Source organism: Pogonomyrmex barbatus, unplaced genomic scaffold (assembly GCF_055798465.1).
Source record: "Pogonomyrmex barbatus isolate J1 unplaced genomic scaffold, ASM5579846v1 scaffold1, whole genome shotgun sequence".
Taxonomy (NCBI): Eukaryota; Metazoa; Arthropoda; class Insecta; order Hymenoptera; family Formicidae; genus Pogonomyrmex; species Pogonomyrmex barbatus.
The window spans coordinates 6,019,409-6,047,198 of record NW_028297098.1 but is presented as its reverse complement, the minus strand read 5'-3'; the positions used below and the strand labels follow the sequence as shown (position 1 = coordinate 6,047,198).

The 27,790-nt window shown below is 43.6% G+C and overlaps 1 protein-coding gene and 1 long non-coding RNA gene across 2 annotated transcripts in view; one reads left to right on the top strand and one right to left on the bottom strand.

The window, feature by feature from the left end:
- Window position 1: 1 nt before the first annotated feature.
- Window positions 2–27,790, bottom strand: part of msi (RNA-binding protein musashi) — a gene marked incomplete at its 3' end in the record, with an annotated part of 61,171 nt that continues 33,382 nt past the window's right edge. Inside the window, exons 4-5 of the mRNA XM_089081047.1 lie at window positions 1,791–2,031; window positions 2–337 (exon numbers count right to left, since the gene is read on the bottom strand). Of these exons, the coding sequence (XP_088937173.1) occupies window positions 2–337; window positions 1,791–2,031 (577 nt within the window). The remainder of the gene's footprint in view (window positions 338–1,790; window positions 2,032–27,790) is intronic.
- On the top strand, window positions 5,013–27,617 carry LOC105432385 (uncharacterized). The gene is made up of 2 exons (XR_016141415.1): window positions 5,013–9,934; window positions 27,345–27,617. It is a non-coding gene; the product is annotated as an uncharacterized LOC105432385 (long non-coding RNA).

The following is a 27,790-nucleotide window of genomic DNA, read 5'->3' as shown; positions in this document are numbered from 1 at the left end:
GGAAGTGTATCTCGCATACGCGGTCCACCACGTCCTCGTTCTCGAAGGTGACGAAGCCGAAGCCGCGATGGCGTTTCGTTTGTTGATCCATCAGCATCACCGTCTCCTCCACCTTACCGAATTGATTGAAGTAGGCCTTGACCTCGTCGCTGCTCGTGTCCTGACTGACACCGCCCACGAAGATCTTCTTGGTGCGATTGGCCTGTTTCGCGCGATTCTTCGGCGTCGCGTGCTTCGGATCGATCTTCTTGCCATCCAGGGTGTGGATGGGACACTTGAGGACTTTGTCGACGCTGCCGGGCTCGGCGAACGTGATGAAGCCGAAACCGCGGCTACGCTGTAACCGAACAAGCCGAGAACCGGCACGATGCACAAGGACCGTCTATTGCGTGCCTCCCTCTTTTGTTGCGACTGTTTCTCGCTCTCACGATCAAACGCTCCGACATCCGATTGATTTTGCTCGAGGGATACCGTGTTTATTCGCCTTCGCTTGGTTATCGCAAGACCGCTATAGATGTTTGGGACTAATTTTCATGATCATGAGAATTTTTTACGACTAAACGCGTTAGAACAAAATTGATAATTTGTCCGTTACTACAAGAAAAATATCGCATAATTTTCTGCGAGTTTACTGTACATTCGTTCCCTTCTAACTTATTCGAATGGTCACCAAAACTGATTCGTTCGTTTTCTCCTAACGTAGCGGGTACGTAGCTCCGATCATAAGAAGAACGCTTTGTGATTGCAAAATTATTCTAATCTTTCTGATAATCCTGTCGTTGATGATCTCTCGTAATTTTTGTTATAAACGGTTAACTAGTGCTACCAAACTACCATTTGCATGCAAGACTGTCCAAGCCAATGTTTAAGACAAACATTCTAATGTTACGTGAAACAAAGACTGCGAATAAGACTCAAATCCATTACGAACGTTAAGGAGCTACTGATATATATGTATACGTCTTACGTCTGTCCCCACCCACTCTCGTTCGCGAAATCTCCGATATTACACCCGCATTCGACATTTACCGCCTGCAAAAATCCGCACAAAAGAAATAAAAAAAAAAAAAAAAAAAAAAAATACAAAAACTGCTGCCTCTCCCACCTTCTTGTAATATAATGCGATTAATGCGATTAATAATACCTAATACAATCTACTTCTCTTGATACTTTATCAGCAATTAATTACACCGATTAGTACAACTTTTCATCTACTACGGTCTACTACGGTATATAGTTTCGTGCAAAAGTGGAAGGAGAGATTGCTTGGTGCATCGAATCCTGTCGAGGTAAACTCCTTTTTCTCGCGGCATCCTCGCGGCCGACCCCACGCGATGCACGAGGGTTTCGGGGTCGGGCCGAAAACCGTTACCGGCAAACAAACTGACGCGGCATGAACGCGATTTGGAAACGCGTGGGCAATATAACGAAGCTGTTCTCATCGTAAATTAAATAATTCAAGTTTAATCAATACGATGGCAACGTTTCTATTTTCAGCATCGAAATAGAAAATATCCATGAGTATTAGTCTCGTGTACAAATCGTACACGTCCGAGGCATTTAAAAACGAATAAATTCCGAAATAAATATATTAATAAAAAAAAAAATTAGAAGGGTTTAACTTTGAAACATTATCGAAACATACGATAAAAATACGTGTGATACAGGTACAGGTGGATTTGGCAATCGGTGAATTAAATGACACACATGAGAGCAGCCTCGCATTATAATAAATAATAACCGTAATTGATCGAGTGAGCAAGTTGTGAGTTATGCTCAGGTGGACCGACCTGCGTCATCGGATCCTTCATGATGAGAACGTCGGTGACGGTGCCGAACATGTTGAAATATTCTCGCAGCTTCTCGCTGCTGGTCTGCCAGGAGAGACCGCCCACGAAGAGTTTGCCCGGCGCCGGGTCGCCGCCGTTCGGCGTACTCCTGCCGGAGCTGCCCGAATGGCTACCGTTTATCGGCACCAACGTGCTGTGGAAGTCGTGCTCGATCGCGCCGTTTGTCGCCTCCATGCCGGCGCTGCGAACAATCAAAGATAAATCGATCGGTTAGACCACTTGCGGCCAAAGCGAATGTCCACGTGTCATTCCGGCTCGTGCTCGCGATCTACATGTGAAATCAAAGACATCACGATCTCGCGAAAGTTTCATTTATTATAAAACGCACTAATCTAATTCGTACAGCGAAGCTTGAAAATTTTATACGTATATATTTTTTTCCATTTTGCAATATAAACGAGGATTTGCATTTTTGATCACTTAAAAGCATTTGCTTGCATTAATAATTCGATACGAGCAAACGTGTGCCACGCGTGAGCGAATGAAATTATGCATCCTGTTATGTAACAGCTGTGACAGATTTCTACTTATCACATTCTGCAGCCATTTCCGTTCCGGAAAAGCGTTCATGCGGATGGCGATAAACATCTCGCGAGTATCGACAGTTTTATTAAGAGTTCGTGCCCGTATATATATTTTTTTTTGGTTTCAGTTGATACCGCTCGTCTGCGTGCAAACTTGCGTGCTGCTCGCCCTACCCTTGATGATCTACCATAGATTGTTCGTTACCACGATTGACGTTCAGTAAGTAAGCGGGTTCTACGCTCTTCCGTAGAATGAAACGCATACTCTCTCTCGCGCGTGCGACAAGATGTAAAAATAATATATCATTTCGCAAAACGATCGCGTCAGCAAACCTGGAACTTGGACGGAAAATAGCGCGGCCCGTCTATTCCTGTAAGCAATCTACATTCTATGTATAACGCCCGATGTGTTAAGGTCACTATGTCTGCCGAGAGCTAACGACCTTGGCACTGCCACGTTTTACGTCCACTTACGAGAAACTTTTACTTATGCCGTGTAATGTCAGGCGATCGCCCGTCCGTTAAAAAAAATATGCGAGCGTTTTTATCGAGGGACTAAAGAGTAAAAAGGGAACGATAACGTTTCTCGTTTAGCGTTTCCGCGCGTTAGCAATTTTTTCGCATTCGTCAGAATTTACGTAGATCGCAAAAACTATACACGTGAAAAAGATATAGTTTTTCAGATAAATAAATAATATTGTCGTCTTTTAGGCTGACCGATTATCAGAGATTCGAAATTCCGTCCAAACCGAGATTTATTGATTTGCGAAATCCTCGTTCTCTGAAGGTAAGTCGCTTGCGAATGCACATTTTTAGCAGTCAATTTTCATATTTTTCATAAAATTTATTTTTTGCAAAATAAGTCACTCAATGGTGCTTCCATTTCGCCCAAGCTGCGGAATAATCGATAATCTCGTGAGAAAAGAAAAACAATATATCAGTCCGTCCCACCTCTCACAATATCCATAAATCTCCGACCGGTCGTTGTTGCTATCGAGAACTATTTGCATTTAATACTTGGAGACACGGATAAGCGCCAATATCTGATTAATTATTACGCTCGATATAGAATATTCAGTTAAAGCAATTAATTAAAAGCAGTATAAATAAGTGACACGTAACCCGTCACTCGTGCGTATTTCCAAACGAGATCAGTTCTGACAGCGATACCATTATACCCTAATCCCGATTAATTATTTTTACAATTATATCGATTTATCGCCTATCGTTGTCTTGCCTACGTTCGTTTATATTTGGCGTCGCTAAATAATTCATGTTACGGCTGCGTTTCACAAACACCGTATTTATCGCATTTAAAACGCCTGTGTTTTACTTCGAGACTTTTCGGTCGACTAATAAGTCACGAGATCGTTCCATCTCGGTCTCAATTTCGCATTCGCAATTTCATTCTCGCGCAAAGTCTAGAAAGAAACATCTTGATCCGTCGCGGTGGAGGAATTTTCGAACGGCTTTTGTCCTTCGTCCACGTCGTGGCAACGATGAGTGTCGCATCGAGGATTCGCCGCCGCAAAGTAAGACGCGGCTCGCGGATATTCCGCGCGCGTTTTACGCGCGTCGGATATGTTCCTCCCTCTCGGTCAGAGAGGTATCTCATATATCGCGGGGGTAACAAACCAATATCTCGCTTACGAGCGGTATAATCCCTCCCCCCCCCCCGTCTCTCTCGCATGTGACTCGAGAGATACGTACGAAACTAAGAGAAACTATGGTCGTTCCGTCGTCTACCGTATATCTAACCGGAGATATACCGTGCCGTCGCGATGCCTTTTCCCTCAGGATCCAGCGTCGTAACGCGTCGTACATTCACCGCCAGCACCGGCGGCGTTGCGGCCGTACGGTGGGCGCGCGGAGGAGAGGGTAAAGGGAGAGGCGGACGGGAGAGGCGAGAGTGGCGAGTGAACGGGACGACGGGGTGCGCCGTGTAGCAGCGGGACGAACGGTGGAGAAGCCACGGGGGTTGCGCGTTAGCCCGGTTCGGATATATCGCCGCGAGCAGCATGGTCGACATGCGCGCGATGAAGGACGCGCGCGGGGGTGTAGGGCGGCGGGACGGATAGTCATGCAAGGGGTTGGGAGCGGGATAGAGAGCGCGGCGAGGATGGAGCGGAAGGTCCGGGCGAGCGAGAGAAGAGAGGAGAAAGAGCCAGGAGGGTCGAAGTGAAACGAGCGAGTCGTTTGGGGTTGGGAGTGGCGTGACGAGGGTGGCGCGGGGAGGGGGGAAGAGGGGAGGGGGCGAGCGGGAGTTCGCCCGTTGTGGGGCACGACGCCGGCGAGAACGCGCAGCCGGTGGATCAATACACCCCTCCGCGGCGTTCTTCTCGCCGTGTGCGACTCGCACCACCGCCACGGCTCTCTCGGCGTCCGCTCGCTCGGTCATGTCGGCTTCGGCCTCTCGCGCGATCTCCCTTCTCTACCGTGGAAACCACCGCGCGATCGGCGCGCAGAAAACATCTTACGACGCCGCTGCCGATTCCTCCTCTTCGTCTCCTCTCCTCTCCATTTCCACTCTCCCGCCGTACGCTTTCTCCAACGGGGCGTCGTGATTATTAAACTCTTCCTTTTTCTTCTTTACCCTTCTTGCCTCTTCGCTTTACTCCCAACGATCTTACGTCTCTCTTCCACGTTTCCAGAGACGTTTATTGCCGTCGGTATCGGAAAATTCTCCCAGACGATTTTTTACGCGAGCAAGAAAAAATCCGTAGGGAAGATGCAGGTCGGAAAGAGATGAGCTGAGACGCGATATATCATTTGAGCATTCTTCAAGATTTACCGCGTCAAATAACGCTCGTTTCGCAATATTCCAAGCATCGTTTCTTGAAATCAAAATCTTTCTGGCGCGGCGATATTTTCGGATCATCCATCCATTTTCATTTACAGTGGGAAAATAGATCGATGAAATAGCTGCCGTACCTTCATTTGTCTGTACGCAGACATAGAATCATGGTACAGAAATACTCTCGACGAGATACTGATGAGATTAAAGTTTTGAGATAAAAAGCTCCTGAGTCGTAATCAAATTCACGGTATCGCTTTCATCAACGAACGAGCCGTTTCAAGTCTTTGAATTTTTCTGATTTTCAAATTACAGTTCAGGATGATACGTCTATTTATCTTTGTCTCTTCACACGTCACCTCATTATTCGTTCGCGCGAATCTAAAATTGTGTGCAAAATAATTCCGCGCGTTACAAATTTAATTTTCTTGTTGAAACGTGCGCTTTGCGGTTATCGAGCTATCGAAGCTGCGAAATCGAAATATCCTCGCGTAAACTGAGATTAAAAAAAAAAAGGTCGTTTGACGTGGTTCAAGTGGACGATTGAACAATCGGCCGGCGTGATACGGCGTGTCAGCTGTTTAATCGAGCCGCGTCATCATCAGAAGAATATCTATCGAAAAATACGTCAGCCTCATGGCAATATAAATGGTGACCCGTAAAAAATTAATGAAGCCGATCAAACGCTCATTATCAAATTCACGAATGTCCATAACGCAATGAGCCAAGCATCCTCTTCCTCCGATGACCTCGATAATCTTATATTACAACGAGGATGGGATGTAAGGTGAAAAAGAAGAGAGGAAGAGACAAGGAAAAAGACAAAGAAAGAAAGAGAGAGAGAGAGAGAGAGAGAGAGAAAAGGATAACGAAAGGGAGAAGAAGAGAAGTAATGACAGAGGAGATGAGAAAGAAAGAGAAGAGATAGGAAGGGACTTAATAGGATGGTGGAGGGATGGCAACCGGCGTAGTGAGATCGTATGTAGTTTTAGTATTTTCAGTATCGCTAGACATCCCTAGTACCTAGCAGCAGTCTCCGCGTCCATCCCCAGCAACGTCGAGGGATCGTACTCGGTCCCCCTCTCGCGCCCATGCTACTCTTCCGCGCCCTGTGAACCCCCTATATCCCTTCCTATCGCGTATACGCACACAGAAACACACACGCGCGAGCGCTTTCTCTTCCTCTCGCGCATGCGTACGTATGTACGTACGTACACGAGACCGGAGGATCATGTCGAAGACGAAGAGGGTGAGTTTCCCTCGCGGTGGGGAAGGCTCGAAGGTAGAAGAGCTCCAGTGCTAGTGGGGAGAGCCGGGTGGGTGGTCGAGGAGAGGGTGCGGAGGCGCCGCCGCCACCGAGCGACGCAGTGCCGTCGGGACGCTCGACCGAATGATACGGCCTTCGCAAAGGAATATTTTTCGCCGGCCGCCATATCTCGCTCGGCAATCCGCTCGACTGCCGCACCGAGAAGCAGCCAGGAAGAGAAAGAGAGAGAGAGAGAGAGAGAGAAGGAGAGAGATAGAAAGAGGTAGAGAGAGGGAGCATCGAGAAGAGTAGTACCTAACCCTGAGAAAGGGAAGGAAGACATCGAAGAGAAGTCAACTCACCGGCCGGGGATATTGTCCTGTCACAGCAGTACGCCTTTAAAGAGTTACTGGTGTGATGGGACATTGTCCTCGTCCTGGTGATCTACTTCCGACGTCTGCGTCGTCGTCGTCGTCATCGTCGTTATTGTCGTCGTCGTCGTCGTCATCGTCAAGATTCGCTGAGATATGCGAGATGTGGAAAGTGTATCCTCAGTTCGAAGTCAGATTGGTGCCGCGCGCTTTCGCTAAACGTTTCTCGCGATTGGAAGGGAGGACGGAGGGTGAAAAAGCCCAGTGGGGATGATAAGGGATTTTACAAACGTTTGCCATCCGAAACGTCGATGGATTTTTGCGAGAGGAAACAATGAGGAAACGCCCGAACGCCAACCTCGACTGTTGTGCCACGTCGATCGGACATTCTGAAGAGGATTGAAAGAGACGTCGGGGTCTAGCTTTCGTAAATCATCGTCGTTCTCGATGCTCATCAGCGAATGAATACACCATGGTACAGAGATGGTGTGTTTCCAGTCGATAAGGCAGCTTCCGAAAGGCGCGGCTGCTTGCCACTCTGGTCGATTCAAGGACTCGTTCTCATCACCTTCTTCAATCGTCAACAGTTCTCTTTCCCCGTCCCTCTTTTTCCGACATAATAAATACGTGGTTATCTTGAGAGACGGCTGAAATTGTTTTCGTGCGAATGATCCGTCTCGCGGGAAGATCGTTCCGACTGATAAGGATCACGAAATCATGGGGAACGACAGAGGCGTCCCGTTATCGGGACGCATCTACGTTATGCCTATAGCCCGCAAAATGGCCGGAGCGCGTCCGTGGATATTCCTGCGCGTTATCGTCGCGCAGTGACCTCTCGTCGAAGAATAACATCGCGTGTCGCTCGCATTATGATCCGGAAAACGCGGATCCGCAGCGGCCGGTCGCCGCCCGGATGTATACCGGAAATTCTCTCCGTCCGTCATCGATCGCGCGAACGCGATGGGTAAACTCGATCGAAAGTCGGAACTGGAAGAAGGTCGTAGGTTGTAACATAGTTTCGGTGGAGGTCGGATGTGTCTACTCGTCACTCATGCAAGATCGATACTCGAATAAGGCAGAGGATTCGCGGTGGGCACGTTTCATTCCGACTGGATGGATTCGCGCGAAACCGCCGAGGAATTACCTGAAACATAATTGTCGAAAACGAAATTGCAGAAAAAACGTAATGAAAATCCGGGAATGTATCGGGAGATCCATTTTCGCAATTGTTATGTGATATTTCGATATACTCCTTGTGCCTCGATTTCTCGCTACTGGATATAATTAAAAGACGATAGCTCCGATGGCTCCGTTTGCTATCGATATCTTTCTTCTTCTATTAATTCCGCGCCTATAATAAACGCGCAGCCATTTACCGTGTAATGAATCAGCCTTGTTTCCGTTTACGACTCAGAACACGGAATTGGAGCGACGTTGCGAGGGGGTGCCGTACAACGGGGGTCGATGAAAAGGTTAACGTTGGGTTGAGGTCGATTGTAGGCCTGTCTCTACTCCCTTTTCTCTCTTTCTGTTTATTATTTCCTATTCTTACTTCAACGTGAAGAAAGTGATCTTCGCTAAGCGCAGTTTATTCAGTTTGCATTCCGTCTAAGATTCGCTTTCAAACATTTTCGCTCAGAGAGTAAGAAAAAAAGAAACAAATCCGAGGATCTCATCAGAATACTGTAAATATGAGCCTTGGTACAGAAGCTTCTGGTGAAACCAAAGCGAAAACAAAATGAAGTAGTTTCTCACTTGGTGTAACACATTTTATCATAATTTTTTTTGGCCTGGCAATGGCCGTAGAAGAAAGATCAAAATAATTCCGTTGTCGAGCCAGAAACAACACCGATGCCAATTTGATCTGCATTATTTCTCGATGGTCCAGAAAGTTTTTCTCGACCAAACTGAATAATATTGGATATCGATTTACATTTCCATCAGCGTGCATTTAGATTCGGCTGAAAAAGAGAATCTGTTTTTCAATTATAGACGGCACGAAAATATCGTTCCCCTATATACTTGATCGAATAAGGCTTCGGGGGAAAAAATATCTTGTAATCTGTCTGACGAAACTTTATTTGGGATGGAAAGGAAATTCTGGTTCGCAAACTTGAATATCCGCGCAAATTGTTTTCCTCGCAAAAGTTCAATGAAAGAAGAAGAAATGTTCCTCCATAACCATTCTGCTCCATCGATTCTGCTCCGCATAATCCCACAGTATCGCCGTATTCTTTGCTTCTCTTACTCCACGCTATTCTTACGTTGCGGTAATTCAAAAGCTGCACTGCCAGATGCATCCGCAGTACTCTCATCTTTTATTCAGCATTCACCTTCAAAGTGCATCGCCGTGTATCTCAGCGGCCACAATCGTCGGCAAAAATCGAACGTGGGGAGTCACGAGGCGGATAAAATCGGGGATAAGCTCCAAGATGAAGAGTCTCAAAGCCGGGTACATATTCATATGTCGTAATGGAAGCCAGAATAGATGGGACAATTAATTCCAGAAGATCAAGTTTTCGAAGTCCTCGTTTTCGCGACGCCTTCGAACGACCAAACGAATAGAGTGATCAGACTTAGCTGCGCTATTTCCCTGACATTCGATTAGCTGTCGCGTTAGCTGGATAAGGCATGTCAGTGGGTCGGAAGAACAACATGACTATCAACATGACTGCTCCACGTCGAGCCACGCAGATAAGACTACTGAAGTTAGATTTTGGTTGGTAGTGGTGACGCGGTGGTGGTCGTGTGCCCGTCGTGGGGGATGCGAGTGTTGGGGGACACGAACGGAGAATCCGATGGGCGTTGGGGTGGGTTTGTCGTGTAACCCTCTCGGTCCCCGCTCGGGTGGTTCAGGGCACCGCCGCCAGACGGCGGCATCGCCTCCGTTCCGAACGCTCCTCGCATCGGGAACGGTATCAGAAAGCGAATCCTCCGCTCGTCCCGATGGAGGATTACTCGCGGGATGATCAACGGAAGTATCCCGGCGGAAAACGTAACGCGGAAAGAAGAGAAAAAAGAAGGGATCGATGCGGAAAAGAAAGCTTTGGACCTTCCCCCTCCGGTGTACTCTACAATATCGAGAGGAACGCGGCTGATGGAAAAAGAAAGGAAGAGAAAGGGAAAAGCCTCGCCATGTTTAAATCCCCGTGAGAGTCTTTAGATAGAGAATCCTATAAATGTGTAGAGAATAGAGTATATACTATCTGGCACTCGCAGAGATGTATTGTGTAGTTTCTTAGTGTATTATTATTATTATTATTATTATTATTATTATTATTATTATTATTAGATATTCCGCTGTAAGACATTGTCTGTACGATATTGAATAAATTATACCGATATCGGAATTTTTGTTGCTTATATATATATATATATGGTTGCTTCAACTGGCCGCTCCAATTCCGCTATCGATCGGACTTTATCGAATTATCGATAATTCGTTATCTTAACTCGATTCGCCAATTAGAGAAGCGAGCTTGATCCGTCGTTACAGAGATTCTGTCACATTCGAATCGTAGCTTTATTTCGTTCCTTAACAACGTAGGTAATTTTAGGAAACTTTAAAACTCTATGAAAAATAAGTGTCCGTGTATGTGTTTTTCCAATATGTGAATATAAGTTCATTGACATTAATACGTGTAATCTAAAGTAAACAACACGCGAACAGATATACATATAAAATCAATGTATAAAACATTAGAAAGCATTCCTCCGAGCAATTTGCATGTTTTGCACTTGCGATCAGAGCAATTAGATTATGCACACATTCCATAAATATGTCGAATGTATTCTAATGCGACGCACCTCGCCATTTCCCTCTTATTTTACATTTCTTACCTGTATATGCGATCCACGTATGTTAATTATAAAACATAGAAAAAAAGATTATTGCTTAAACCAAAAACGAAGAAAGATGAAATTTCTCATTCCGCAAACGAAATATTGCAAGGAAATGTAAAAGTCGCAGTTTCAGCGAAGAAGCGGAACCGACAAAAAATATTCGGGGTGATTTTTTTGAAGCGTGAAAAAATGCAAGAGCCACTACGAGCTAACATATATATACTTATGCATGACAGCTCGCGTGTAAGAGCAAGTGGCGTACCTTTTTTTAGAACCCTTTTAAAGACGGTCTTTAGAAGGAACGAGAGTGCGACGGAATGTAGAGCGAAGGGCTGCCACCGCGTCTTAATTTATTTTAATTTGGGCGATATTAGTTTTAATTAAGGCACACAATTAACGCAGAACACATCGTCGACTCGCGACACGAGGCGCTATATGCGAGACGAAGATAACCTGGCTTTAAAAGCTTTGAGGGAAATTGCCCGAGTGAAATTCAGGTGGAGTGTAAGTACTAATGACATCGCGACGCGTATTCGTTAGGAGGAATATCGCGACTCTTTTATAGAATTCTATTTTTCTCTTTTATTTAATTTAATACTCGATTATTAGAGTTTCTCAGGGAGACAGTTCCGCGATAATTAATATCAAATATAAAATGTAGAATTTCTAATGGAAAATGTGTTGAATGTATTCTGTATAAATCCTATTTGATAAAGCATGATTAAAATATATAAAGTTAGATATAAATATTTAATATAAAAATAGACATTTTACGTTATTCCATTATGTTGTTTTCCTTGTAAGACTGCACTTGTCTCACAATTACAAGTTTTTCGCATTACAGATTTAATAAACTACCCTTATTTGTATTTCACTCGGATAATAGCACTTTAGCTTATTTTTCTTGTTATACTTTTCTAACGTAATTAAAAACACGTAGCAGTGACGTCGAACTCGTTCCGAAGTTTCCGTATCTTTTTCCAACTTCCCCCCCCCCCCGGGCATCCCTCTTTTTCCCCCGAGTTTTCCCTCTTTGGTTCTTGTATCCGGCACTCACGTTATTGGATCAATACGCGGGGTTCCAATTAATCCACAGGGGGTATTTCCCTCAACAGATGGCCAAAAACACTATAACCTGCCATACCGACCCTACGAAAATTACATCGCCATCTTATACATTATCCAACGTATAATACGCGTATCCCGAAAATGTTATCGCGTCAAAAATTTACGCCAAAATTAATGCGCGTAGTGATATGATGCACGATATGTATTATTATTTTACATTATTTCATCATTTTTTTAAACTAAAGTAATCAATAAAGTAATCAATAGAGCGCTATGTAAGCTTGGTAAAATAAAATATTGCGGAAGCACATTGATGTCATATTAATATTTGCCGTTCGATGTTTCTTTTGTTCCTTTGTTCTCTCTAATTCAGGCTGTTTTTATAAAAAACCATTTCCATTAAATGTTGCACATTGCAGATAAAATTTAAATAATGGATAAATAAATTGTACAAAGCACGTATATTATATACGCGCTTTGTGCATATCGTTTAAAAAAATATTTAAAATATAAACATCTAAAATTAATTATATTTTCAATTAATTTATTTGCAATAATGATATAGTTCAGTTAATTTATTTGCAATAATGAAATAGTACTGTGTTTCTATGATAATAATAAAAAAAAAAAAGAAAGAAAGAAAGAAAGAAAGAAAGAAAAAGGTATTACGCGCGCTATTAAATTTGTAGAGCTGCATGTGAGCGTTGTTTTTTTGCAGCCATTACGGACTTGCTGCGAATGCAGATCGCGAAAGTGTTTTTGTACTTTTTCATCTGAGATTGGGAAACACCGTTAATGGCATCATTAAGCAAATCGATCGGAGACGATTCTTATTTGCGGTTCGCGGGACTCGTCGATTTTCCTCCAGCGACCCTTCTAGGCCGATCTAGGCCAACCGCACTAACCGTTTCTTCCCTTCCTCATTTTTTCATCTAATCGAATCCACCCTCGAGATTAAATCTAATCACGTCGTCCCCAATATCCGTCCAATAAAATCCGCGTATTCCAGATATTTACTCGAAAACGCGGCGTGTCGGCTCGATTTTCTTTCTCGCCTCTTCCCCCGCACGTTCGGTCGGGACTTTTTCCACGGATAATTTCCAGACTAATCGCGAGGCGCCTCCTCCCCGACCCGAGCGAAGATCTCTCACGAGATCGCTTTTCATCTTGAATGCCCGCAGATCTTCATTACGGCGGCGGTGTAGCTCAGGATTGAGCCGCAAAAACGGAAAGTCATTCCCTTTAAATGACACGACGCCGACCTACATTTATCGCGAGATCACGCGGCGTATCCCTCGGAGGATCGGCCGCATCACGTGTCGCCACGCAGTTAATACGACCGCGCGGCAGTTATATTACCCACCCCGCCCGGTCGCACGTGGGCGTGGCGGTGTTTGCATTTAATTAATCATCTTGGCGCGGCACAATACCACCGCGCGATTCTATCGATCCGCCGACTGTCTCGAAATCATTTATTACCCGGCATTATACGGCGGCTCGTTGCGCCGGATATTTACCGACGTATTCCTCATCACGGCTAAATTTAATTTGCCACGCGCGTTTATTCGTATTCGAACATTAATTTCCGAAACTTTTCAATTTGCATTTAACGAAAATCAACGGAATTATTTGGGATGATTTCAATAATCCGCGATATGTATTTCCGATACTAGTGAGCGATACAAATCATATATATTATTTCAAGATTTTGAAGTAGTTCCATTAAGTGAATATTTGTGTACTTCTTAACTTTTTAATACTCTTTGTTTATTTTATTGCTTGATACTTTAACGTTAAAATTATCGAATATTATAATTATTTTAATCGATTTTGAAATTGTCATTAACATAAATACATATATCTCGATACATAGAAAGATCTTGCTGCATCTAATTGTTAGATTAATGTTCGGTATCTTATAAATTATGCATTTAGGTTAATTATATCATTAAAATCATAGTGATTATCGCGATGAGCGATTTATGATAAGAGGAAAACTCGTTGCGGGCATTCGATAAATACAAGGTGCTTTCAGAAAATGCGAAAGAAACGCGCGGGACAAGAAATTGATAATGAATTTATCCGTGGCAGGTAAAATATGGCCGGCAATACGTAGCTAAAGTTTTCTAACTTGCCGACGAATGCATTTTCGTTACGATGTACCAACCGAGTAATGCCGATAAAAAAAATATTGAAAAAAAAGTTCACACATATCGATACATATTAAAATATACATATATATATAATGATTAGTATATATATATATATATATATATATATATATATATGTGTTGATATACGTTTATATATTATACATATCATTTGTATCTCTGTATCTGGTTTATCAAGTAATCATCGCGTTTCAGGGCATCGATTTTATTCATTAATTAAAATTAAAAATTAATTCTTGTATTATATTCAAATTTAATGTTTCAATTAATTATAGATACGGTTGATAAAGAGTGACAATTGCGTACATTAATGTAAATTAATATATTTAAATAAATTTTATATATACAATTAAAATCATATTAGGAGAAAACAAGGCTATGGAAGCTATTCATAAATGTATCAGATACGGAGAACAAACGCAGTAAACGGAAGATTAATACAAGTTATTCGGCATAGTTTCCTCAAAGGAGATTAATAGCAGATACCACTGCGGGAAACAGCGAGCTACAGTAAAGCTGCCGAATAATCATTCCGCTATTTCGGCTATATCGATTCGGAATTCTTCGGGCGTTATCAGTGAGAGAATTGCGAGAATGCGATTTGATTAAGGTCGAATTGGCTCAAAAGTCCGGATTAAGTATGCCTGGTGATTTAGTGATTTCCAATATCGCCTTAGATTGTAGTTGTTTAAATAAAAAAAATTTGCCAAGACGATTCTGCATCACAAAAAATTATGTTGCTTAATTAATTCTATCTGATTTGCAAAAAATCTAAAAATATATCCACAGAAGTCGTAAGTGCCTATACCGCATCTTTTTCGTTTGTTTTAAAATTTTAATCGTTCTATTAGAAATTCTGGTTATCGATAATCTTTCCGATACACTCAAAAAAAAAAAATATATATAAATATGTTTTATAAAAGAATCACCTCTCTCGGGTATTTTAATTTAATGTAAACATTTTCTCTGAAATATATTGCCGATGGGTTGGTAAAGTCATAGCCAGAGCATGCGCCATGCGCGGATTAACGAGTGATCCACTTTTCCGGCAAAAACAATAAAATTCATATTAATTAATGCGACATGATCAGGATTGGTTAACATTCATTGATCGACGTGTCGCGCTGGCGCGCGATTATGTACGACCAAAAGAGCAAATTTTAGCGGATGCTCTCCTCTTGTTTTCACGTTTAATTGCCATTATCTTCTACATATGTTTGAGAATATTTTTTTAACAAACAACTTTTCCAAAGAAAAAAAAATGATTCAAAATTATTTCAAATCTTTCATGATTAAATTTAACGTTTTTTTTTATTCGCGCAGAATTAAATTCTAAGTAATCCTCTTCGTAAAATCTTTCTTTCCATATTCAAATCAAAAGTTTTTCTTATAAATTATGCAACAGTGATTAGGAACTAAGACTACAAACAAGCTATTCATTTGTAATGTTTTCACAACTATGTCTTCGTCTAATATTCTAATTTCTAAAGCTCGCTAATCCAACTAAGTCTTTAAAAGAAACGACTGAATCCGAAAGGTCGAGTCGCTGCAAGATTTATAGACGGACAAAGGGAACGATAATTAAATCTTTGTATGCCTCCATAAAATTTCTTCTCCTGTGTGTGAAATTTCAACCTACTTAAAGCACGATATTCGACGAAGCGGAACAAAGAGAGAGAGAGAGAGAGAGAGAGAGAGAGAGAGAGAGAGGAGTAAAAAAAAAAGATGATTAAAAAAATGAGAAAAAGGTGAGAAAGAAGGAAAACGAACGTTAACCACTCACAGCAAAATCAAATGATGCGAGACGAATGTTAAAGAGAAAAGATAACGAGATGTATCCGTGAGCAACAATTTATCCCCCCCTAGATCTAGCGAAGCAAGTTCAAAAGATGCTTATCCTCCTGCTCTGCCTGCAATAATCATACATGTGAAAGTCATGTAACTTTATATATATATATATATACGTATACGACATCTGCATGAATACGCTTGTGATAAGACGGAGATATCTCTTTTGAATTTGCTTCACTAAATTCAGGAGGGAATGAATTGTTGTTCAGGAGTGTACTACCGTGTAACATTGCCAGTAATCTACGATAATGGATACAGTTACACCGTTAGACGAAGAGTCCAGAAACTAATGAAACAGAGATGAAGGAAAAGATGAAGGAGAAAGAGAGAGAGAGAGAGAGAGAGAGAGAGAGAGAGAGAGAGAGAGAGAGGATATGTAAGGCAACAAACGCTACACTCGCTCGCTCGCTTGCTTGCTGATGCTTTTACTGACCTACCCGATGACATTCTCTCCCGGCGGATCGGTGGTGGGCAATACACGTACTTGTGTACCGGCATCGTCCTCTTCTCCTCTCGCCGTGTCTCGTCGTGGCGAGGATCGCTTGTGGCGGCGTTACATGATGCTCGCGATCTTTCTTCGACGCGACGGACCGCACGAAAATTGCCCGCTTTCCCCTTACGATGGCGAGGGGGGGGGGGGGAGGAAGAAGGGGATGCGCGTCTGCTTAATCGCGGATCTCACGTCGATCGTGTTCGCGCCTTATCGCGCCGATCAGCAGCGGCATCCCTCTCCTTTTTTCTTTTGTATCTCGCGTATCTCGCGTGTCTCTCCTCCTCGGTGCGTGTCGAGGAGGCTCGAACACTTCGCCTTTTCTTACCCCCGGTGCATGCGCCTCCTTCTTTTATAGTCCGATGAAGCGAAATATGAAAGTCAAAGGAGAGAACGAGAGAAACATAGAGGGGGGAGGAAAAGAAAAAGAGGTGCACCACCCTCTTGCAGGATGTGGAAGGAATCGAGTTGCGTACGAGCATCTTCGAGTGTATCGCACACATACACACATACAGCGATCTCGGTCGGTCTCTCTCTCTCTCTCTCTCTCTCTCTCTCTCTCTCTCTCTCTCTCTCTCTCTCTCTCTCTCTCTCTCCGTCTCTTTCTTACAATAGGCTTTGTTCGCTCTCCCGAATCAGGTCTAAACAGAAAATCACTTTATACCCGGTGCTACAAGTCAGGAGCTAATTGTTCCGTACCCGCGTCATATGGGCCCGTTCGTTGTCGAGGGATGGCAATTCGATATTTACAGGGGTGGTACAGCTTAAGCGCCATAGAAACTGCTCGTAAATATAATGTAAGAGTTATTTCAATAATAACCGCGCTTTGATCGCTCTGTGTACACGGTGAGGCATTTAAATGTGAACACTTGCGTATCGTCGTTGCTTATATAAATATCAATGTTTATAAAAAGCTGCCTAGAAAAAAATTACAGGGCTCAGAGGGATAATTATAGTCGATAGACGGATGGCCGTACGGGATGCAACGATTTTTCGAGCACCATTCGTAAAAAACAATTAATCACGAAATAATAAAAATATGCAGCATCAGAAATTAAAAACGATTCCAATAAATAATACGATAAATAATACATTTCAAAATGATATCTGCCGCTAGTAAAGTAATATAAACGCGATAAAAATAAAAATCTTTCGTAGAATTTTACATCAATCGTTGCGTTTCCATGCAAATAAACACAAAGAGCGCTTTCCATCGAAATGCAAACTTAGTAAAATTAAAAGGGGAAAAAAATACCAGTGGAAGTGCCGGATCTTGGAAATATACACGGATTCGTTTAAATCACGACTCGGCGAATCGTGCACGGATCGTACGTCGCGAAAATCGCTCGGACGTGCGACTTTCCAACGATCTCAGCAATTTCCGCTCGTATATTTTCCTTGATCCTCTCGCCGGCACGACAATCGAGCAGCCGTGGCCTTTGAAGCGAGCAACAGGGTCGATCGTTACGATCTAATTGCTCGATACGAAGGAATCGATTCTCAAAGGGAACTCCGAGATAGCTCCGGCGGGAGAGTAAAGAAATAGGAAAAGAAGGAGAGAAAATCCACGTGTTCCTTCGGCGAATCGACGTAATACTCTTACTTATCCCCGAGCTTCTCAACGACGAAATACGATAAAAAAAAATCGATGATAAACGATAATATAATTCAAAGACGCTGGTTTAATAATATCATCTTAGCAGAGAGAGAGAAAGAGAAAGAGAGAGAGAGAGATGCTCGCGCGCGCGCGCGCGCGCGCGCGTATTGCTATTATATTCCATGTTGCGGTAAGGAACGGACAGTATTAATCCGCTTTGAAAGTCATTAGAGAGTTAAGGTCCTTCGTGCATTAACTCAGAAATAACGTTTGCAAAAGTCGGACGTGTCACGCCGGAAACTCACCCGTACGGTTCGTATATAATTCCCGCTCCGTGGACATTGTAGACAAACTCGTTATCGGAGAGCCAATTAAACATACGCGCGCCAGTTTATATGTGTGTGTACGCGCGCGCGCGCGCGCGCGCATGTGTGTGTGTGTGTGTGTGTGTGTGTGTGTGTGCAGTAAATGTTTGTGATAGTAGTACGTGCATACACGGCGCACAATGCACTATGCATACGAGCCGTTCGACCAGATCTAACGGTCCATAATCTAGGTCACTCCAAGATGATTCTCATCGCCGTTTTATGTACACGGTATCCCGGACCTATCAAGTGAAGTATCCTGTACGGGATCGTTAATTAATCTCGAGTCCGAGGAGTGATTATTATTTTTTTCTCTTTCGCGCTTGAAGCCGATTGATCTTTCCTCAAGATCGAATCTTCGCTACGAAAATTTGATCGAGGGAACCGCAGACGAGAATTGGCTTGCCACACCCTGGAACACCCTATATACATTTTCGAAACTTTTTCCAGTTTAACAAAAGCATTATCCTACTTTTTATTAAAAAGATAAAAAGGAGGAAAGGAGAAAAGAGAAAAATCGGGAAAAAGCTAAGAAAAATAATGCACGTATATACGCGTATTCGTGTAAGAGCCAAAGATATAATTGTGATGAACAAGAAAATAGATGAAGAGAGAAAGGCAAAGAAGGAGATAAAGAGAGGAAAAAGGCGAGTGTGAAAGCGATCTATATGGCAATAAGAGTAACGAATCCTGTTAATCTCTGTGAAAAAAATGGCACGAGTCGATGTGAAATCCTGCCTAAGGATAATCGAGCGATACCTTACTTTATATAATTAATGCTACTTCATATTAATATAAACAGAGCGAATACGAAAAATCTATCCGATACCAAGAAACTCGTAACTTCGATGGCAAGTTACGTGCGATACAATCGCGAATGATCGACTCAAGACAATCTCTCCTTTTACTCTCTCTTTCGACGTGATAACGCAACAATTCGCGCAGTTTAGAACGTACATTAATAGAACGATCTGATCTCTAGTATGAACTGCGATCGGAGTTTAAACGTCATTAAAATTTTCTTAACTGTATATGTATACGTAAATAAAAGTCAGAGCTAAAATCATTTTATTATTCAAACCACTGATATTTAAGGAGAGAACATTATTCGCGTAAAATTAGAGACCTGATTTTCTAATGGTTATTATTAACGATGTACCAACAGTACAACGAAGCACGCATGTGAACAAAAGCAAATCGTAAGCCGCGTAACGAGTACACAACGTGGAACAATGAGCGCGGGTTGGAATATTGCAAATGCGAGATTTGAATGTGCGGCGGTCAAGAGGTTACGCGCGTATGATAATCAGCGAGTAATTTAAGCTATGGGCGAATTCGTTTGCATCTAATTAATTCCACAGGCCGGGCCGAGGGGTGGGTCCGACGATCTCCCGGCCGGCTCCTCGGCGTCTCGTCGCAGCAGCAGCAGCCTTCGCGCGCCGTCTACGACCCGTTTTGCCTTTCTCTCTTTACCTGAATCTCGAGTTAGGGGTCTCTTGGCAATTAGGAGGGAAACTCACGAGAGTTAATGCACCGCGTCCCGATGGTCACCGATGATCCGTCGCCCGTGGTCGCACCTGGTGGTCCACCAGCATGATTTTACCAGCAGGCCCGGCGACCGGGAATCGTACCTGCATCCTTGAAAAAAAGAGACAACAGGGGTTCTCAGGTGAAACCACTTTGGTGGTGCCTCGGTGTCTTCTAAGTCGCGTCGCCGCCGCCTTTCCTCTTTTCGCCAGTGAAAACCGCCGGTGCCGGAAAGCTCTCGCGGGAAAAGACCGATAGAAACGGACGGAAGTCGCGACGCGTCTCGAGAACTCTGGACGACGTGGTAGGTCGATCTTTACACAAAATCATCGTGTGACAACCGCGTGACTCGCGACAAGAAAAAAAAAAAGAGCATCGTCGATCGATCGACGCGCCGCGAGGAAATACGATGCGACCGTCGAAAAGAGCGTGGCTCTATTTATACATGAATATATGTATAGAAAGAGAGAAAAAGAAGCGAGATGCTATAATAAAGTGGCGACGCTGGACTAATGAACGAGTAATAAACACATCGATTGCTAATCAACTACTCAATATACGGCGCGTATATTTAACAAATAACGCGAAAACAATAGCTCCAACGCAAGCGATATATTGTTCTCTATACCATTTCGCTTGCACTACCAGACACATAGTGTGTGTGCGTATCGCCAATACTAAATTACCAAGAAAGACTCGCAGATCAAAGTAAAACAATTTTCTCAGCTACAAGCGATATTATTACTACACAGCGACCGATCATAGCGACTTGTCGTCGTATCCCCATCGCTCAACAATCACACAAACGTTCTCTTGCTACTTTTCGTTAGTCTCTCATTGATGGACAAAGCTAACAAATCGTACTAAACACTTACGACCGCAGCACGCATTGCAAACTAATCAGCGTTCTACAAGAAGGAATATTCGTCAAAATCGCTAAGGTTAATACTAATGGCCCTATTTCGAGAACCTGCCTCTTCATCTTCCTTTGGTAATCGTTCAATTCAACATACATATTAATTTGCGTGTGTGTCTGTGTGTTACGTGTACAGATACGTATATACATGTACGCTAAAAATTACACTGCAGAAAATTTTATCTAGTCTAGGCTACTCCATTAAAAAAAAATCTATAATAAGGATAATATAAAAGGATCCTAAAATAATCTATACTAAAATCCTTAATAAAATTCAGGAAAGGAAGGCGACGTGGTTTTGCTGTTGTAGAAATCTGTATGCCGAAGGTATTGCGAACGTTGCGTTTTCACGCGTTTGCCCGAAGCCCTCAGACGCTGCTAAAGCGCTGCTCGGATATGTGTGTAACGTAATGCAAGCACAATGAAATCGATAACCGTAACAAAGTTACGTAGCGCGAAGCGGACCACAATCGAGGAAATCGCGCCGAAAATCGGCGCGCGATTCGGCCGGGGAGAGGCGCCGCGACCTCGGCCGTTCCCGGAGATGGAAAATCGGGGTCATCCGGGGGATTTTCCCGGACTCGCCGTCGGTGCAAGATTGGAGGAGGCGAATAATGCACGTGGAGCGCGGCGAACCCACGCGCTCTGCCTACGCGGCCAGTTATTCCCAGTAGTGGTGAAGGAGGCGCGGAAGGGGTTCGACCGCACCACCGCCGGGCGACCGGCTCGGGTCGATACTCCTCCAGGATCGAGGAAATTCCTGCCCGTGACTTGGCTAATACTCCTCCGGCAACCGAAGGAACACCTCCGGCCTCCCGGCAGTGTCCGTCAAACGTTAAGAGATGTTCGAATTAACTAATATGCAAGACGTCATATCTCGCGACTATCTCAACTACCCCGATTTTCCGAAATCGTGCAATTACGTCGATTGGAATAATTATCCACCGTAACACCTGAACGTCCTAATCAGAGAGACGAATATGTTCCGCAAACGGAACGTGGACTTCATTCCGATATTAAATTTCTCGAATTTATTATCGATTAGTAGCAGTTAAACTCTTTCAAAATAAATAATAGAGAAATTGCACGTTTATAGTGATCTAAATTGACAGAAAAAGAATAAAAAAAAAAATCTCATGATAATGAGAACGACAGAGTTAAGCTGCTTTAAAACCGAATGAAAGCATGACGGAGATAAGTTTTTGAACGAATGCCTGCACTAAACCTTTTATTGAACGTTAACTCGGCTTATCGGCAAATTTCCAAGTGATAAAATTCCATGCACGCCCAATGACGTTGGTCATTTCCCTATAGTTCCTGCTTTTTAACTGATCTCATAAACTTGTAAACGACGTAAGCGTACCTCGCTCATATTGTTTTATATAAAGAAAGAAATTTCATTATCTCTAATATTGAGATCGAAGATGACTCGAGCATAATAAGATTTTAAACGCGATATTAGTTTCGTCGCGGATTATGAGAAACATCGAATTAGTTCTCAGGAATTTATATAACTATTAAAATTGCGTGTGGTGTATCGACATAAATCAAATATTCCGCTGAGAAATTTAAAAAAAATTTTTTTTACGCGATACAGCGTGCATCCCGTACGATTTTGCGTACGATTGCAATTTTATTGCGTTTGTGCATATACTATTAATTCAAAAGCTTGTTACCGCTAATTTGCGAGCCATTCGATAAAATATTTAATAAAATGAACAAATATAATTAAATGGCACGAGGCCACGTAATTCAAAATTCACGAGAAGCGCACAAATACTCACTGGAGAAATTCATTGCGGCATAACAGATTGTATACCATCGACATTTTCAATTGCAACAACGTGACAGTACGGATTGCATCGCGCTTGCTACGACCGCCATTCGTTTCTTACCCTCTCCCTTTTAGCTTCCTCCCACTTTGCGAATAGTCGGTACGGTCAAATGAAAATTCAGTTATTCAAAAAAAGAAAAAAAAAAAAAAAAAAGAGGAATCAAGAACTTCGCAAACCTCATAGGGGATTCTCGCGATTCAAACGTGACGTACGTGAGGTCGACGGCGGATTGAGAACCACCTGCGGATCTGTCTGATTCCACACCACCCTGCGGCCCGACCACCGACAGCACCCTCTCGCAACCGCTTTCCCCTCTTCCCCGCCACCTCCTTTCATCCTCCCTCGGCAACAAAACGTTTCCATTCCCCGTTGGAGGCATGCCTCCTTCCAAGGAGGAGGCAAATACACGTAAACGTACACATATATACGCGCGAGCAAACACATGCACGCACGCACGCACGCACGCACGCACGCACGCACGCGCACGCGCGCACACACACACACACACACACACACACACACACACACACACACACACACACACACAGATACGCACAGCCATAGACACGGACACGATGTATAGTCGTGAACGAACCGCCATGCAAAAGGGAACGGCGACTGTATTGCAGATCTGTAATACTCCTACCCTTTCTGAGAGAACAGCGGGCGAACTCGGTTGTTACCTCTTCGTTCCCCTCGTTCGAACCGCCGCCACCGCCACCGCCGCTGCCGTCGTCGACGCCGCCTTTCCACCCTTGACGAAGCCGACTTCCTGGTCAATAACCTCGGCGGCGTATACACTGACATAATCGTCAAACATTCGCGCGATCGGCATAAGTGTGTTCGGGAATACCCTTCCTTTCCCCGTCATGTGGCGTTTAAACTCTTCAACCCCCCCCCCCCCGAGAGTGCGATGTTCGGTTGCATCTTTCGCGTTGCACACAGCGGAAGAAAACTGCGTGATATTTTATTAATACTTTTTCTTTTTCCGAAGCTCGTGAAATCGTTATGACCTCGGCGAGCTCGACGTTCGAGATCTCGGAGTTATTGCGAAAATCTGTATTTCGCTTCATAAATTATTGGTCGGAAACAAACATGGGAATCATTCTTGTCTATTCGCGAAACGGATATCTAAACTTGTACACGAGGTGATCTCAGTCCTCGCGTTTCCATATATTTTTATCGCGCGACGTGCAGTAAGGAGTCTTTCCTTCCAAACTTCGTAATATCGCGCTACGCAAGAAGATAATAAAAACGCCTCCCCGCAAAGTGAGCTTTCAGAAGTTTCCGCTCCACGTCCAGAAAGTTCCCTTATTTATGTCTGTCTCTTATTAATTATTATGGAATGTAAGTATGAAGTTAATACGAACTTGTTGCGAGTTAACTCGCGACAAAGTGTCGGAGGAGGAGGATTTTATACAAGATAAATACTTCTTAATTTTTATTTCGAGTCACGCTATCGCGTTCGTCCGATCCGATAAAATATTTTTTTTTATATTGATGTCTGATTATTATCTCCCTCTCTCTTAAATATGCTCGATGCCACCGAAAATATGATCCTTAAATTATGCACGTAAATACATCATGCGCAAATGCAATTAATCGGAAACACAATAAGACGCGTTGGGGAGGAGGGGGGAACGATGCTGCACGTCGTTAATTATGAAAACGTCCGAGTTTGTAAAATATTTATTCGTGATGTTTACGCGAAACGCGGCGTTTCGAGTCGAGAGCATGTACAATAAATTCGAGGGTCTCTGTGAACTCTCGTCGGCTGCAAGGTGATGCCATCTGTGGCACTTGGCGCGAAACTCGTCTTAAAAATCATCCCTTGAGATCAATACGCCGTAGGGGTAGACAGCGGGTCTGCGAAAGCAGCGTAGCCGGCTCCAGGAATCCGGCGCGGTTTAATCTTTCCGGGCAATCGGAGACGCGCAACGTGGAGGGGGAGGATATCGTTCGCCTTCATTATTTATTAAATTAAATACTCCTCTCGGAGTACAGAACCGTTCGAGCGGCGGTAGTAGCCCCCGCGTACTTTTCACGTGAAACACCTCTGAATTATTGCCGCCTCGTAAACGCCTCGTGTCCCCGGAGTTCGAAACACTTTATTGTTTCTCCACGAGATTAAAAAGTTGCGAGCAGTTACAAAGAGAGGAGAGTGCTTTTGTCGCTTCGAGAGAGCCCGTCAAGCCCGTCGTCAACATCTTAGTATACGTATCACACCGTATATTACATAGAGCGACGCGACTTATCGACGAGAGCATGTAACGGCGCGGCCAGTGGAGTTGGGACACGAGAATATACCGTAAATCTCCGCGTGCCGGGCTTCGCCGGATATTAGATATTTAGTACAAAGTCTATCGGAATCTGATCAGCCGATTCAGGGCACACGTATAACGAACATTTTCCGAAGTGTCGGGGTTTATACGGCGAGCAAACAGCTAACCCACCGGCGTCGCTTACATATACCTTGTGTACATGTGTATTATAACGTATATATGTGTACGATTGCAGCATAGTTCCGCTTAACACTTTAGTCAAATACGAAAGAAAATTCTATTGTTCGCACGCCATCGAATCATAGAACACGCCGCCCGTCCCCGTAAATATTAATTAACGCTAATAAAATCTTCTGTTTCTGCCTAAATGCAGAACTGGAACGGGAGGATTGATTAAATTTCCATTAACTTTAACGAAAATTTATGGGGACCGACCGCATCGAGTAAACGGGGTCGTGCGATTTTCGAGCATTATTCGCGAGCCTTTAAGTCCTTAATTACGAAAACAGATTAAGTGAGAAGGGGAAGGTTACGGAATTGAGCGGGAATCGCGATCGATTAACAGCTGCTTTGAAGCCAAGTGCCGTTTCCTCTTGCGGACATTGACATTAATTAATTAATGAGGTAAACCGAAATCTTTTTTTCATCATATCCCCTTATTACAACGAATCGATTAAATTGTCAAAAGAGGTTTATTTAGATACAATCGTGTTACCCGATCCGCGGCGGAAACCATAAAAAAAAAAAGAAGAAAGCTGCAATCGAATGACTCGGCCAGTGAAGACCCGTATGTATTCGGGTCAGGCGCATTCGGCTTACCAACAAGGTTTTGCAAAGGTTTCCACGCGAGTGTCTCCTTTGTGGCTTCTAATGACATAATTCGATTTCCGCCGTGCCGCATTAAATCCATATTCGGCGATGTTGCGCACGGGCGCGCGCGCCTTTCCTCCGCTACTTCTCTCTCTCTCTCTCTCTCTCTCTCTCTCTTCCTTTTCCTCCTCGTCCTCGCTCTTACATCCTCGAAGAAAACGCCTCTCAAAGAGATGCAGCCTTTCACCGAACAGACACATTCGCGCGAAATCTCCTTCTCGCTACCAATCTCGTTACCGCCGCCGATCCACCAATTGTGTTTCCGATAGGTTTCGTAAACGATTGTCGTCACGCTCTCGCCCACGGCGAAAATTCAACTCGTGGCAAAAGTAGGGCGTGCACGTTTCGTTCGATCGCTCCGTTCCTCTTGATTTGCGACTGTCGTCGGCGGAGCGAACTTCGCGGAATTAATTAACGCCCGATACGCGAAAATTGCCGATATCTTCGCTCTTCTGGCGCGTCTCGCGCTCCGACCGTCATTATTTCACAATAAAGACAAGCCCCCTCCCCTCTCTCGCTCGCGGGGGGACCACGACGAGAGGTTACAACAAATCTCGTTTATGGGGAGGGAAAGGGTGCGAAGTCGGCGGCCATTGCTTCGGCTCTGAGATAGCTTTTGTGCTTTTTGTTCGGCTCAGGTCTTTCATCGCGCCATCCCTTCGCGCGCACAAAAGAACTCGAGTAAATACAAAAAACGCCACGTAGGCACGTCCTCGCCGCTCGTTTTCGAACCCGAAAAATCTCTTATCGATGCCGACGTCACCGCTTCAAGGACCGGAATTCGCGTTGACGCGATCGCAACATAAACAAGATTCCTCGACAATAATATTTTCATTCAATAAAAACATAATATAAAATGATAAAAAAATGTAAAAGTGAAAAAAATATTTTATATATTATTTCCGCACTCTGCGAACGATTATCCGATCATCGCCCAATATTGTTTCGCAACCGAGATGAGACGGGAGGGAAGAACCGGATATCGCGAATTTTCTCGTTCGCCACTGTCAAACGATTAATGTCTCCGAGATCATGATGGCCCTCGTAACTGTTGTCGTCATTGGCACACGAAACGCGACTCGGTTTAATATTGACAGCCACAACAACGAGAAAGTTCGTAGTCTGGAGGGTAGACGGTTTGCAAGAGAGGATACGAGTACACGGGGTAAGCGGCTTATTGCGAGTGACGTCGCCAGGATTTTCAGTACACGACACTGCATGACTGTCGCGTCGACTTTCGAACGCTAATGGCGCCCTCGTCCTCTTGTTGCTCTCTTCCGTCCTTCATTAAGAACTCCGCGGCACGTCAAGATGACGTCACGTCACGAAGCAATGTAAGACGTATTCGACATATTTCGGAGGACAAGTATCCAGAGATTGTCAATAGAACGGACAGGTGTAGACGTCGATCGATACTGGAAGGAATCGTTGATGATAAGCTGACAAAATAGAGCTTTCGATTAGTCATTCGATCAAATTATTTAGTTAGTCTTGTTTAACTGCTATTATTATCCTGTGTACATAGAATACAAATTTATTAAATATTTTATAATCATTATTGAAAGATAAATACATACACGGTCATACATATATTATAGAAATACTGTATAAAATTAAATTCGTAATTCCATTGCCAAGGTATTTATTTTGATACTGATAATTATCATGAATTTAAGATAGGAAAGCGAATTCCGTACAATTTACGTTTCTAAAAATACTTCTCTGCAATACTTCTCTGTTTTAGCTGATAACAATCACCAAGCCGAAACCGGCCATTCATCTGGACAATCGCTACAGACTGATGAGACACGAACCGATGCTAGATGCCGACGGCAACGTGACCGATAAGATTGGAGATGATTATTATTAGTGGAAAAGAGACGGAAAAAATCGCTCTTAATTTAAAGATATACGTAATTATTGTATACATATCGTGATATTCCTCGCTTAACGACGATTGTTCAACGGTGACGGAAGGAGAGAATTTCTTGGATCAATAAAGTGAAATTTTATCTTATATTAAGGTGTTGTTCGTTGCACGCATACCGAATATTATTTGCAGAAGACGTCAATCGAACGCGATACCACGTGAGTCGTTTCTTTGGCTACCGTCGGGTTGTTTATGAATCGATCCATCCCCACCCCTTCACCCCCCGTGCCATTCATTCCTTGTGGAAGATACGATGTAAA